This window comes from Phytophthora ramorum, assembly GCF_020800215.1.
Source record: "Phytophthora ramorum isolate Pr-102 chromosome Unknown Phyram_PR-102_s0012, whole genome shotgun sequence".
Taxonomy (NCBI): domain Eukaryota; phylum Oomycota; class Peronosporomycetes; order Peronosporales; family Peronosporaceae; genus Phytophthora; species Phytophthora ramorum.
In genome coordinates this window covers 1,080,102-1,094,158 of record NW_027150658.1, presented here as the reverse complement: position 1 = coordinate 1,094,158, position 14,057 = coordinate 1,080,102, and the positions used below count along the sequence as shown (strand labels likewise).

Genomic DNA, 14,057 nt, shown 5'->3' with positions numbered 1-14,057 from the left:
AAACAAACAGCCATAAAAAACGGTCCTTGTAGCTTCGCCGCTTGGGGGCTGCTAGAATCATTTTCAATCTGGATATCTGCCACGCAGGACTCGAGCGACCGACCTCTTCTGGACAGTATGGAAAAAGTCTTCACGGATGACAAGTGGTCTGCGCACGCCAAGACGTACAGCTCCGTCTTCACTTCCTTGACGTCTCGTTGGGCCGTGGACTCGCTGCAAATCGCTCACCACGAGATCCTTCGACTGCTCCAGCAGCACGAAACCAAGAATTCCAATGACCCGTTCCACTTTTTGGACGTGGGTTGCGGTCCCGGAGTGCTGAGCTTCGAGTTCGCACGTCGGTACCTCGACGCCCCGACGGAGATCCGCATCACCGCGTCGGATTTGTCCGAGGGGATGCTGCAACAAGCCACCGAGACGCTGAAAGACGATTCCACGCTCCAGCCTTTCGTGTCGAGATTCACCACGTTGCAAAGTGACGGGACGGTGCTGGAGCAAGTGCCCGATGCATCGGTGGACGCGGTGGGCTCCAACTTCGGGTTGGGCATCTTCCCCAACCGCTCAAAGGGGTGGGCGACGGCGCACCGAGTGCTGAAAGACGACGGCCTCCTGGTGGTCACGGCCTGGGACGAGAAGAGCTCGCAGATGGTGTGGTTCGACAAGATCACCGACATGTTCAATGCTGCAGAGGGTGACGGCGAGCCTCTGGCTTATCCGGCGTTGGTCGCAGGTACTGACCAGCGGAGGATCCTCGACGAGCTGCAAGCAGTGGGGTTTAAAGACTTGAAGGCGTACCGCACGACGCACACCATTGTGTTCGATGACCCCAAGGCCATGGTGCAAGCCAACTTGAACAACCCGTTTACCGCCAAGTTCTTGGAGAGGTTGACGAAGGAGCAGATTGTGGAGACGCTGACCAAGTTGCTGGACCAGGACGGCCAAGAGAACTTCCACCAAGAGGGAGCGGTCTCTGCCTTGGACAGTGCGGACCCCTTTGCGGATGGACGTCCGTGCTTGATCCCGTTTACAGCGTACACCATCCTGGCACGCAAGTGAGCTGGCTTTCGACTGCGGGGTCTTTTGCCACGGCTCGAGTAGCCTAGTCTCCATGTTGCTTGATAATGCCAGCGTCAAAGTCTTTTACTCGTGTCAAAGTTAAATAAGTTTCAAACCGGTGCACTTCTTCCACATAGCAGAATCGCGGTTCAGTTTGCACCCGTGCCTTTCGTTGCCTCATGTTCGACGAAGCTGCTCCAAGAAGGCACTCACCTCGAAAATGCAACGTATTGATGGCTCTGAGAGGTGTGAGGGAGATATCAAGCAAGAGCGGACACAAGACGACAGTATTTGTAATGTCTTGACAGGGATCAAGACAGTCGGCGCGAGTTATTCAGAGAACGTCTATCGCCTCTGAGTGGAATCGCGATCGAGTCGGAGAGATGCGCCTGGTGGAGCTACAATTCTGCTGGCGACGTCCTTGTTCGTGCCGACTCACCTGTTGCTGTCAGTTCATCACGTCGAGATTAACCACCTGGACGCACAACAGCTATGCTGCCTTCGCAGTTTCTTGAGTCTCTCGTCACGATCATCGGGTTCATCCTGCAAATATCAACGATTCTCGCGACGGAAGACAGCTCGAACGACCTCGTGCGCTCATATTACCAGATCTACTGGTACTCTCAGCTTACCAGCAATGCCGAAACCAACACGGAATATGACACGGCTAGCTCCATTCAACTCGAGCAGGATATACCTGACGAGATCACGGAGAAGCTTCAGCCTTTTGGATTGGACTTCCACGTACTCCCGAGCCTTCTGCAGCGTGCTTTGATTTGGGATACAGGATATGCTCTTGGAGACGATGGATACCTCGCGACAATCTACACACGATGCCTCTCCAACACCTCTGGCGCCACCATGGATGGTATTGCGATTGAGATGAAGCAGATCGGGAGCGCTGGGTGTGAAGTCAAAACGTGCTCATCGGGGAGCATCACAACTGCCGCATGGAGCTCTTCATCCGACTGTGGACCTAGCCAACTAGATGATATCGTACAATGCGCGTGTACATCCGTGAAAACAACAGCCAACGGGGAACCTGTGTGGGCTATGGACCAGCAATCTACAATAAACGCTAGCACAATACCGGAAGCGCTTATCCGACGCCATACCTGGAGTGATACATCAGCAGGTCGCTCAGCAATTTTGTATGCAATTCACACAAGAAGGGAGCTGCAAGATGAGCCGTACTCACGTTCCTGTACGTCGAAAACTTCTCGACCTTCGCTAACCATCCCGTGTATTCAGTATCGTGCTTCAGACGATCGATGGTGTCGACCAAAGAGCTCTTCACTAATGACAAAGTGGCTGAGCGAGTACGTGGTTGCTCTTCTCGAGCAACGTGATTCCTCAGCGTCCAGCAGCGACAGCTCAGGTATTGTATCCGATGAGAACGCCACCATCCCGGACAAGAGTGACAACGCGATGACTGACACTAACGCGACAAGACTGCAACATGATGACACTTCTCCTGGTAGCTGGAATCACACGATTCCCGTGCTGGTTGTAGGTGGAGCGGCTCTACTCGTGACGGGCATCGCAGTCTTCGTTTACCTGCGACGACGTTCAGATCGACGGGAAACGAATCTTCAAAATGCAGCAGCGCACCAGCTCAGCTTGATCTGCTCCAACGACAGCAATAAAGAGACCAACGAGTCCAGAAAACCTCGCGACAACCCGTTGATCGAGAAAGAAGACAGATTCGGCAACCGGCGGTCAATAAACGATTTCCTCGAGATGCTGTCGTCATCGCCATCGGCCTGGGAATCCTCGCCTCTTTCTTTGTCGTTAGCTCAGACCGCTGAAAGCCTCGCCTCGGGAAGTCCGAATGGTGCAAAACTCACAGATAGCTCTGTACTCTATGCTCTAGCGAACGATCCTCACCTCAAGAATGCCCAGATCCCATTTGAACTGCTACAATTCCACCATCTCATTGCCAGAAGCTCCCGAAGCGAGGTGTGGTTATGTGTACTGCGCGATCGCTGCGTTGCCGTGAAGAGATTGCATAAGGAGAAGCGGAGAGATTTGGAAGAGACGAAGGCGTTCGTGAAGGCCATTCGACTCAGTGCACCTCTGCAACACCCGAGTATCTTGGATTTCGTGGGTGTTACTTGGAATTCGCTGCGAAATTTGTGTCTTATCACGGAATATCTGGAGCTGGGCGATCTGAGTGAGTACCTTTGTCAGTCCAATTCAAACAGGGACGAAAACGAAGCCTTTGAAGACTTTATGTGTTTCTCCCTGTCCTGGAAACGAGAAAAAATGCAGCTTTTGCTGGATATCACTCGAGGCCTGGTCTACCTTCACCAACATCGCATCATCCACGGTGATCTGAAAGCGAGAAATGTGCTTCTATCCGCTGCTTTGGACGCCAAACTAACTGGTTTCGGGACTTCAGACCAGCGCAACGACAGCTTGTCGAAGTCGTCTCCGCAGACGGCTGGTATCTCACCGTTCTGGACAGCGCCAGAGGTTTTGGCTGGAGGATTGCACTCTGAAAAAGCGGATATCTATTCTCTCGGCGTGGTTATCGCTGAGCTCGATACACATCGAGCACCTTACGTCAACGCTGCCACAGCTCGCGGCGGTCGCATGGCACCAATTCAAGTGCTTCAGCATATCATGTCTGGTCACTTGAAGCCTACAGTTTCATCATCTTGCCCTGACGAAATCGTTGACTTAGCTGAGTGGTGTCTCCATCGCGACCCGAGATTTCGTCCCAGCGCAAGAGATGTTGTACACGCACTTCGCACCATTCCAGGAGTCAATCTCGACGAGTTCAGTTTGTAGTTTTCATATTGTTTTGCAGGGTCATATTCCATCAATGCCTCATCAATTTTGAATCGGCCTTCTCGAGGTCTCTACGAGCGATGGATTTGTCAAGTGGAGCTTTGGAGGAGAGCTGGTGTTGTGTAGATCCGTGGTGTGCTGCGTTAAGAGGAGAATCGGTTATCACATATCCACAGTTGACTATTGGGAACGCGAATCAGACCTTTCCATAAGCTTACCAGCCTTGTCTCGTGGCCTTAGAATGGTTCGCGAGGCTCTGGCACCTTTAGCGGCGGTGGATTATGTCGGTCACGGGGCGTGGAAGTATCTCCTGGCCAAATATTTAAAGGAATATAGCCCCTACATGATGAAGTTGTAGATAATGCCTCGCATCATTCCCTGCAGCTTGAGTGGAGAACTAGTTATGATGGCGTTGAGCCCTTTGTGGACGACCTTGTCTACATGTGTGGTGCTGCTCAAAGTGAAAACCCCACAGCTGAACATCTGGATGTGCTGAAGAAGATAGTAAGTCTGGATTCGACCCCAGGTACATCAGGAGTGGAGCTCGACATACCAGTGCGAGCGCATTTGAACATCGATAATCCTTCTAGTTGCGAACAAGCACCTGAAGGGGCTTGCCTACGCGAGCTATTAGACGCAGAGAGATTTCACGCGATCGTATCAGAGACACGACAACAGCGTGCACCATGTCAAACCGACGCACCTCCTCCTGGATCGCTGAAATGCACTTTTCGATTGGAGCCTATGATCGCATCATTGTATAAATTCCGCATCAACTCCAATTTGAATTGTATGTTTTTGAGAATATCTGCTGATAACGTTTGGTTTTCAGAGATACAATCGCTATCATCTTTTGTGGATCTCGAAGTTGATGGCCCATCCAAGAAGCATTTCGGCCAGATAGTGTCGAGAATGTTTTGATCAGGACCAAGCTTGCTTTCTGTCGAGTTGCACTGCCCAACGTCGATGAAGCTTTGGGGGGAAGAGACGATGTGTTCGGCAATGGTTATCCAGACGGTGACAACCGGAAAGTTTGAGATTGAATTCAGTAGTTACCGTATCATTCAAAGCAACAATTCCCTTGTGCGTACAAGTTTCCCCTCTCCGAACGCATCACGACCCTTCGTTATCTCTTTCCAGAGGACCTCTCCAATCTGATCAACTAGATGCTAGGGTTGAACATGCCCCATACAAAATCCAAGTCACCATCCAATCGTCCAATCACAGTCCCCGCTTCTCAAGTTGTAGTGATACGCGCCACCAGGAGCTCCAGGACCACACGCCCGCGCTTCCTGCGACTCCCCCCAGCTCCTCGTAGCCATGCGCGTACCTAACGGGTCGTACCTGCGTCGCTGGCGGTGGCTGCTGCTGCTGCAGGCGCCAGGGAGTCTGGTTCTGCATCCGTGGGGGCTCCTGGCCGCCGTCTTGCGCTCCCCCAGTCGCCTACTGGACGGCGTCACGGCTTCCCACCATCGCTACATGGACCGAGCCGCCGCCGCAGTGACGCAGAACCCGGTGTTGTTCCCAAACGGCTTTTTCTCTGATGGTTGGGGCGATTTGAACACCCCGAGACGCATTCGGGAGCTGCTACAGAGTCGACGTATGGGTGACGTCGTGACGCTCAAGGACGGAGAACCCAATTGGGGACGAGTGAGGCATTTATCGGTGGCCAAAGTGGCGCTCAGAGAAGGAAAATTCAGGAGCACGTTGACCAATGCACAGCACTTGCTGCCGGAGCAGAGTCTGGACGCCTTCTGTGAACTGGTGACCCCGTTGGAATGGGAACAAGAGGACCAGGGGATTCCTCGCGGAAAGGACCGACCTCTTGTTGGTAAGTGTGCGGTAGAGTGTGTACATGGAAAATGGAGAGTAATGGCGTGGTGTGGCGGTAGTGCTGCTGCCTGGAACGGGTGAACATGGGTTCTTGCATCGGAGGTCGTCTATTGCGATCCCTCTGGCGAAGCAGGGAGTTGCGACGTTGGTACGCCAAGATATGGATTTGATGACTTCTTGAACTAGTCCTGGTGCTTACGTGTGCATTCGTGCTCTCGTATTTAGATCTTGGAAGGACCTTTTTACGGGAAGCGCAAGCCACCTCAGCAAAAAGGATCCAAGCTGCGAAGGTACAGCAGTACCTGAGTGTGTAATTCGGAACGTCCGTTTGATGTTCCTATTCATGCTGTGTTTGCAGGGTAAGCGATCTGCCGATCCTAGGGCAAGCTACTATCGAGGAGGCCAAGTCACTGCTGGAACACTTCCGTGATTGCCATGGGTTCTCGCAACTGGTGGTGGCAGGTAGCAGCATGGGCGGACTTCATGCTGCGATGGTGGCGTCAGTGTTTCCTGGAGACGTTGGAGCGACGGCATGGCTGGCCCCACCGTCAGCTGCTCCCGTATTTGCCGACGGACTGCTCTCAGGTTCCTGCAACTGGCGCTCACTTTACAAAAAGCACGAGTTGCAGATGCTGGACAAAATGCTAATTGGGCATGCAGCTGCCGAGTCCTACGAAAAGCTGGCAAACACTGCAGCCGATGCCCAGGAAGAGGGAGCGGAGGCTACCGGTAGCGAGGACGAGCTAGATCCAGTTGACGAGGCCAAGAAGCGTATGAGACTGTTCCTCTCGATCACAGATATCGACAATTTTCTGCCGCCTCGACGCTCGGATGCCGTTGTGTTTGTCTACGGCACCGAAGACGAGTACATTGGCTTCACTGAACCCCAGTGGGCGGTACGTTGTGCCAAGCCATCGATCAATGTTGCTGTATGAAGCATCTAACTTCCTAACTGGTGCCTGTGTTTGTCTTTCAGCGCATGCGCGAACAATGGAAGCCGGCGCACTTCAGAACTATCAAGACGGGCCACGTCAGCGGGATTTTACTGGAGCAGGAAGCCTACCGCAAAACAATTTTGGAGGTTGTCGACCTTTTGAAGGAGCGAGGTGAAGCAGCTGAGTCCTCGTCAGATGCTGCTGTTGCCTAAGGGGCCAATGACCTTCAGCAAGAAACGACCAACTAATATTTAGCGTTAGCAGCAGTGACTTAACGACAGGTCTACTGCAGTGCTAGTAAGCTAGACCAAAGCACATAACTGCGACGGAGATCTTTGAACAAACTTGATGTCTCTAATGTGCACGGATCACTCGTGAAGACAGCAAACGATGATGTCCTGGTACGTACTCATGACGGTACGCAGTTCACCACGTGAGAGGTTCTCGCGCCACATGATCTCTTCAATGTGGTGCTCACCGTGGAAGTACACACACAGCCGCTTGAACAGCGTGAAAACAGGGTTGGGCTTGGCAATCTTGGCCAGATACGCGCGCTCCTGGTCTGTGAACAGCAATTGACTAGCCACACTCATTACCTGTGCCATCGGTATCGTGCTGCCTCCGCGTCCTTCTGCTGCAGAATTCTCATTGGAGGGTTCCAACGGTGCTGCCGGCGGTGATGGCAGCGCCATGGCAGCTGGATTCATGGGTGGTGTTTGTGCGATCGGAAAACTACCGGGGACGCTTGTGTTCGTAGCGCTGCTATTGACTCTCTGGCGTCGCAGGCTGGATGCCATTAGTGCAGGCGACGAGCTTCCAACCGAAGATGCACCATTCCCGACCTCCGCAGCGTAGTCTCCATCGGACGGGATCATAAAATAAATGTAGCGGTGGAGCTGCACGATGAAGCGTTGCTGCAGCAACCAGATAAGCATGTGGATGTACTCTGTCTTCTTGGCCGTGGACAAAGTCTTCATATACTCGCCAATACGACGAGACCCCGAGAACGTTGAGAGCACTTCGCCCAATTCGTACGGAGCAAACTTGCGCCGAAACTCCTGAGCAAGCGGCGACGTTATATGCAGATCAGCCTTCGCATTGACCTGGTAAATATTGTACAGGGTGATCGCGTCCACAATGCGACCAAATCCCCAGTAGACAAGATGTGCGGCCAATCGGAAGACCTGGTGAATCGGCACTCCAGTCTCCAGGGCCAAATCCTGAAAGCTTTTGAGCGGATTCACAGCTTCCACCAAGTCTCTCAGTTGACGCGCATGATCTGCCGGTAATTTGTTCAGAATGCTGTCCTTGTCCGCGAGCAGCAGTAACGTATGGTACGGTCGTAAGCTCGCCATCCTTACCGTCACCGCATCCGTCAACGTCAGCGACAACTTGACCCACCCATTCAGCACCACGTGAGCAGCCCCAGACTCTTCCAGCCCATGAAACACCCGCTTCAGGTCATTGGCCAGCACACTCTTCCCCAACGAGACGTCAATCAACGTCTGTGGATCTACTTCCACGGTCGACGATCCATTCTCTCCGTCCTTCCTATGGAGATGATGGTGCATCAAACTCGATCCGCTCGTCGCAGCTCCCCCAGCGTTGCTCGTGATGCTGCTGCCGCTCGTCGCACCGGCTGCCACCGCTGCACTCACACTATTTGCACTTGTCACCCCTGGAATTCCATTGCTGTTGTTGCCCGCGTTCCTCTCACTCTGAGCCAACTCATCTCTCAACTGCAGCAGCTCCCGCACCTCTTTTGACACGAAACCCACTCGAAGCTCTTCGTGCAAAAGTCCATTGGATAGCTGCGCCGCCACTGTGTGGAAAGCCTGAGCACTGCTGCGTCTCCTGGCCAGAAGTTCCTCTTCATCTGCCTGTTGCAGAGGCAATAGTTGCGTGTCAAAAGTGGTGTCCAGGGGTCCCGCCGTTCTCGCCATTTGTGGGGGCCTGTCTTCCAATGCAAAAATGACGTTGAACATGGTCGTCTCGTTCCCCGTTGTGGCAGTAGAGCCGTTCGTCGATTGCTCTACTACTGTAGTGGACACTCCAGAAGCCGATGTTGAGCCATTTCCGCCATTTCCCGGGCCGTCCGCTGGTGCCACAGCCGGCAGCCGACGCGACACTAACACAGGGTGACTCACGAAGCGCAGATCGTCCACCACGAGCTCGAAACTGGCGTTGCAGAGCGCATTCTTAGGCCGGAAGAGTTTGGCCAACAGAGGGGCCGGCAGCGAGTGGAAACTGGACACGTTCTCGGACGGAGATGCTGGGTATCGGAACGCCAAATTGCAGCCCTTGCTGATGTCGTCCACGACCAGCGCAACGCCCAAGAGGCGGCAGCCACCGGCCACGCGGAAGCCCCAAGTGTTCATATGCTGGAGATCTTGAAAATGCGCTTATACCTAATTGACAGTTGAGTAGCAGATATAAACTGCTGGTAAAATGTAAAGCGTACATGACGCAATGCTGGTAAAGTGTATAGACAACTTCAACATAAAAAGATGGCTACATTTTACATTTTGAATGGTACACGTGGTAGTAGGTGTAGTATGAGGCGTGTGGGCTGGGGCTGGTTGGGGACGACGTCCTGGTCGCGAGTGCAGTAGGCAAGGCTTTGTGTGCAGAGCGTCTGCAGCATGAGACGAGTGTTGCTAACGCTCTCTTTGGACGGGAAACAGGCGCTTTGCAGAACGACTTGGCCTCCGTTGGAAAGTTGGTGGCGGATTCGACGCAGGACCTCGTCTCGGTATGCTGCGTTAGTCACCACTTCGTCCACAGGCAGATCGATCAGCTGAAGCTCTTGCTCGAACTCGTTTTGTGGGGAGACGGCTGCCTCCTCGTGTTCAACTTCCACTTCAGTGACCTTCTCACCGTGTGATTCCGCTGCGGTGGACTGCTGGTTCTGTGCCTTGCTTTTCGATAGCTGGTCTCTCCACTGCGGTCCTCTCCGCAGCTCCAGGATTCTCTCTCGCTTTCGAATTGCGTTCGTTGTTTCGCGTGCTTCTTGGTCCCGAGCACGGGCTCGATACGCGTGCTTCACCTGGCCGACAGTCTGGGGAAGTTTTTCATCTCGTTCGTGACTTTGAAGGCCTTCGTGGTCGATTTCAATACTGCGCCATGTTCCAGTTGGCTGACTTTCGTACGCGGACGCTCCAAGTGGCGTACCAAACAATGAACGCAAACTGCCGGCGCTGGTCATTCGCTCGGAATCCGTTGCTCCACCATATAAAGATGGGGTAGAATCACTGGACGTCACTTGTGTAGCATGCCAGCTCTTCACCAAACGCTTCTTCTCAAACCTAGATAAATGCTGCAGCTCTTCCGCCATGTCTGTCGATCGAAATGAGAGAGGATGCGACCACAAAAGGCGGTTATTTATACGGCACCACGATCTTAGCTAAGCTCGATGAAGCGACGTACAGTCTCCAAGACCAGAAGCGCTGACTCTCGAGCAAGTCGTCTCGGGTCTTCGTTGCGTGGTGGCATCTCGTCCAAGACTGCTCCATGCCCAGCGAAGAAGTTGGCGAAAAAGCAGGTGTCGAAGAGTGCAGCAGCATCCATTTTGGGTCTGAAGAAGAGCAGTTCATCTCCAGAAGGCAGTGCTACCGATAGGTGGAGTAGTGATGAGAGTAGTACGATCGACCACGTGGGCGAGTGTAAGCGTCTTCGTGAGCAGCTTGAGAGAGTGCTGGTGGATCACCAAAGACAAGAGGAGGAGATCGTGGCACTAAGAGCGCTGGCCAAGTCATTGAAAGAAGAAGTGGAAACGATTCACGAGCGGCAACAACTTCAAAGCTCTGGAGGCAATAGTGACAGCTCACTACGAGGAGGTTCTCGAGCTGGATCGCATGAGTTTTTCAAACTCAATGTCCAAGTGGAAAATCTCGAAAGTGAAAATGCCGAATTGCGCTGTCAGCTTGAGAGCTCCCAGGAGGAACTTCAGCTGGCTCGTGCCTGCATGGCAGAAAAAATACCAGTATATAAACTCGCTGCTGTGAAGGCAAATGCAGAGCTACGTTGTGTGAAGAGCCAACTTCACAAAGAGCGGACGCATTCGGACCTTCTTCAAAAGAAACTTGTGCGGTGTGAGGCAAGACAAGATGATGTTCCTGTGCGGGTTTCACCGGAGCGTGACAACAATCAGGAAGTAGAAGATCGAGACTCCCAAGAAAGCGGGATCGTCCGACGTGAACGAGAAGCATTTCTCCGGCAATGTATGCGTCATCGAGAGAGTAAGACGCCACTCTCACCTGGAAACAGACAGGAAACAACGAAACAGAACGACCTTGATGTGTCTGCTGTTGAGGGTCAGGCAGTGATCGATACAGGTCTCACTTCATGTTCGCTTTTGATGTCCTCAATGGAACCTGATACGAGTAAGAAGACTGACAAGTTGATTCACGAAGACCTGCTTGGACTTGACTTTTATCCCAACTTGTCCCCAACAAGCTGAAGGATTTATTGAGAAACTCGTAATACAATGTATTCGTATTCATATTTATCTCTCTTGCTCAATACATGATGGGACTGCAACGCAATCGCGAGAAGCAGGTACACTCAAACTACACCTTCACTAGAGTTTGCGTGCGCTTTTTCTAAATCATCGTCATCAACCAGCAAAGACTGGGTTCCTGCAGTGGCAGAAGTAAAACCGTACGATCCACCACCGGCAGCTCCAGTCTCGTAGATTTTCTTCTTGCGCGATATTTGCACACGGAATCGCTCCAGTCCTTGCTGTACAAGTTTCTCGCCTTCAGCGATGGAGGCGGCATGTGCCGAATCGCCAGGAATCACTTGCTCATATTGGTCAATTCCAAGTCGCTTCATGACACGAGCGTATCCGTTGGTCAGTGTGAACACTGCCAACGCGATCATTGCAAGCGGGGCGTACACAGCGAATCCTCTCCCGAAAACATGCACAACGCGTGTATTCGCCAGCAGAGCGTTGAAAGCTGTACCCTCTGCGAGCCCTCCGCCACGAAGTAGCAGTAGAGCATTGTGTCCTAGAGCAAATTGGAGACGGCACTGATGGATCGAGGTCTTCAGCAGACACAACTCAGTAGAGTTACCGTGCGCACGAAGCGCGAACTTGCCTGGTAATCGAAGAGAGAAGAGGCTTGTGTAGCAGCACAGCGCTAGATAAACCAGCACCAGAGCTGAAATAAGCTCGGTTGCACTGCGGAGACTACTACTCGTCTCCTCTGCCTCAGCAGCGATCAAGAAACGGAATAAAGATAGTGATGACCCGTGCCAGCCCATGGTGAGCTCTCCCCACACGACGCACAACGATAGAAAACCAGTTACGACCGCGCACCCGATAGCCACTGGCGACGTGATCCGTTGTCGAAGTTGGTGTCGCGTGTCCAGGAAAATGTTGTACAGGCGATTGAGAGCTGAAGTATCGGGATACAAACTGCCCGCCGGAAGTGCTCGCTGGGCATTTCGATCATCCAGCACATCCACATTGATACAGAGCTCCAGAAAAGCTTGGTCACACCGTCGTAACTCCAGCTGCGCAATGCGCACCCGACGATGCAGCTCAACTGTTTCCGGGAGTGTTGGTGCTTTGCGTCCAGTAGGTCGTCCACTACTACTGTATCCGCGCTTCAGCTTGCTCGACGTGTCCGCTGAGTTGTTGGTTCGTTTGGCATCATCAGAGCCATCAAGACTGCTGAACGCCGGCTTGTTGGTCTCCACCTGTGCAAGCACCTGCGAAAGACACGTCTTGACGTACTGCATCTCGCTCGTAAGGATAATCGCGTCGCTCTCGGCCTGCATCATGCGCTGGTAAGCGTCACGAACGTCCGCTACCACGTCGTCGTACTCAAAGCGAGCTTCCATCCTCTCGTCCTGCAGTTGCACCGCCTGGAAATGCAGCTTTTGAAGCTGAGCACCGTCTAGTCGTCTCATCCAGAAACTCCGTGGGATCTCCACAAGTCCATAACCCAACAGTGCGATGACCCAGAGCAGTCCGTACGTGTTGCTAGCTGCCATGGCAAGGCCCAGCACCCCGTACAGCGACAAATGGTCCACCAAAATCAGGTACAGCGAAACGACAAACAGCCCACCAGCCAGTACAGTCCAATGGAATACCAAGTGTCTGAGTGAACTCAAAACACGCCTGTCCAGCTCAAACTCGCCGTTCTGGCGGAATTCCACGAGGAACGGCAGCCCCAGCCAACTCATGGCAAACGTCAACCAGTAGAGCAGTCTCCACCCATTCAGATACTCTCGAAACGAAACTTTTTCCTCCGTAATGGTACCAGCAGACTGGGAGCTCGCGACGATTCCGTTGGTGGCTAAATCCATGGGAAGAAGTAGTAAACCCAGGAATCCCAGCACCCAACTCACGAACACGGCGGCATGCACAACGGTGGGCACTTTAGCGTCCTTGTAGTGGGCTAGCAACCACCACGTGAAGCCTAGAAGACCGCAGACCGCCAGAAATGTCGCCAGCAGCGCCATGCTGAGACTTGTGTGTCAAATGATCCACGAGTCTGCGTCTCTTCATGACGAAGGTATCTTTCGTAGTTGTGTGGCGTACACAGTATTTCCTTTCGTCACCTACATCACAGGGTTATCGACGTACTGCTCACCGAGCTTTGCGTCTAATTTCTGGAGATTGTGGTTTAGACGACCTGCTGAGCCTACAGGTAACTTTCTTTGGGCAACAATCGTTCTGAAAAAGTAGGGACCTCACTAAGGGGCCGTATAATGTCCTTTTCAGCATCCATCATCTGTAGACTTGGTGGCTTTGCCGCACCGCCACGCGCACAACACTGAATATTATTTTCTTCATCTTGTTCGTTTATGGTAGTCACCGTACATGTAGATCTTGAGCTGCAAATGATACTCGTTCTAGGCAAGTTCTGGGCTCCAGTGCCTCATTGATTGTTAGCCAAAAACTCCATCACGACAGAATCACAAAGGCTTTTGGCGATCACGAACTCATCACGCTCAGTGCGATAGTCAAGGTAGCGAACAGTCTTAATGCTTCCACGTCGACCATGATGGACGTGAATAATAGAGAGGGTTCTTCAGAAAACGCGTATTCCACAATATGCACGTGATCACCGCAATATTTATTTGCAACCGAACTGCTTGGTCTCGCTGCGCACATCATCGGAAGAACCTGCTTCGTTCAGCATTTCTTCAACACGAGCTGTCCCAATCTACGCAAACAAGCTCTGGAGGTAGCAACGGTGCCTGTTGTAACAATCGTGCTGCGTAGAGTAGAGGGGTAGCTTAGTGGAAGCGACGTCAGCAGGTAACGTTGATTCACGCGAGCAGCTTTGAGTAGAGCACGGCAATACTTCTCCCAGTCCCGACGCGTGACTTTATCCCAGTCGTAGCGCGTTCTGCTGTAAGTAAGAGACTTGAAATTCCGCCGTAGAGAAGCTGGCACTTCCTACAGTGTTTGTCGCCGAGTGAATT

The 14,057-nt window shown here is 52.6% G+C and overlaps 5 protein-coding genes across 5 annotated transcripts; 2 read left to right on the top strand and 3 right to left on the bottom strand.

The window, feature by feature from the left end:
- Positions 1 to 117: 117 nt before the first annotated feature.
- Positions 118 to 1,056, top strand: KRP23_11582 (Ubiquinone/menaquinone biosynthesis C-methyltransferase UbiE; the record flags this gene model as incomplete). Its single annotated transcript, XM_067882142.1, has 1 exon — positions 118 to 1,056. The coding sequence occupies one exon, from the start codon at positions 118 to 120 to the stop codon at positions 1,054 to 1,056; it is 939 nt and encodes a 312-aa protein (XP_067740419.1).
- A 4,113-nt stretch (positions 1,057 to 5,169) lies between these two features.
- On the top strand, positions 5,170 to 6,829 carry KRP23_11581 (Protein ABHD18; the record flags this gene model as incomplete). The annotated part of the gene is made up of 5 exons (XM_067882141.1): positions 5,170 to 5,680; positions 5,742 to 5,830; positions 5,908 to 5,972; positions 6,041 to 6,578; positions 6,659 to 6,829. 5 exons carry the CDS (start codon positions 5,170 to 5,172, stop codon positions 6,827 to 6,829), a joined length of 1,374 nt encoding a protein of 457 aa, XP_067740418.1.
- A 156-nt stretch (positions 6,830 to 6,985) lies between these two features.
- Positions 6,986 to 8,995, bottom strand: KRP23_11580 (GATOR complex protein NPRL3; the record flags this gene model as incomplete). The annotated part of the gene is made up of 1 exon (XM_067882140.1): positions 6,986 to 8,995. One exon carries the CDS (start codon positions 8,993 to 8,995, stop codon positions 6,986 to 6,988), a length of 2,010 nt encoding a protein of 669 aa, XP_067740417.1.
- A 140-nt stretch (positions 8,996 to 9,135) lies between these two features.
- Positions 9,136 to 9,951, bottom strand: KRP23_11579 (uncharacterized protein; the record flags this gene model as incomplete). The annotated part of the gene is made up of 1 exon (XM_067882139.1): positions 9,136 to 9,951. One exon carries the CDS (start codon positions 9,949 to 9,951, stop codon positions 9,136 to 9,138), a length of 816 nt encoding a protein of 271 aa, XP_067740416.1.
- Positions 9,952 to 11,180: 1,229 nt separating this feature from the next.
- On the bottom strand, positions 11,181 to 13,088 carry KRP23_11578 (G-protein coupled receptor-associated protein LMBRD2; the record flags this gene model as incomplete). Its single annotated transcript, XM_067882138.1, has 1 exon — positions 11,181 to 13,088. The coding sequence occupies one exon, from the start codon at positions 13,086 to 13,088 to the stop codon at positions 11,181 to 11,183; it is 1,908 nt and encodes a 635-aa protein (XP_067740415.1).
- Positions 13,089 to 14,057: the final 969 nt, after the last annotated feature.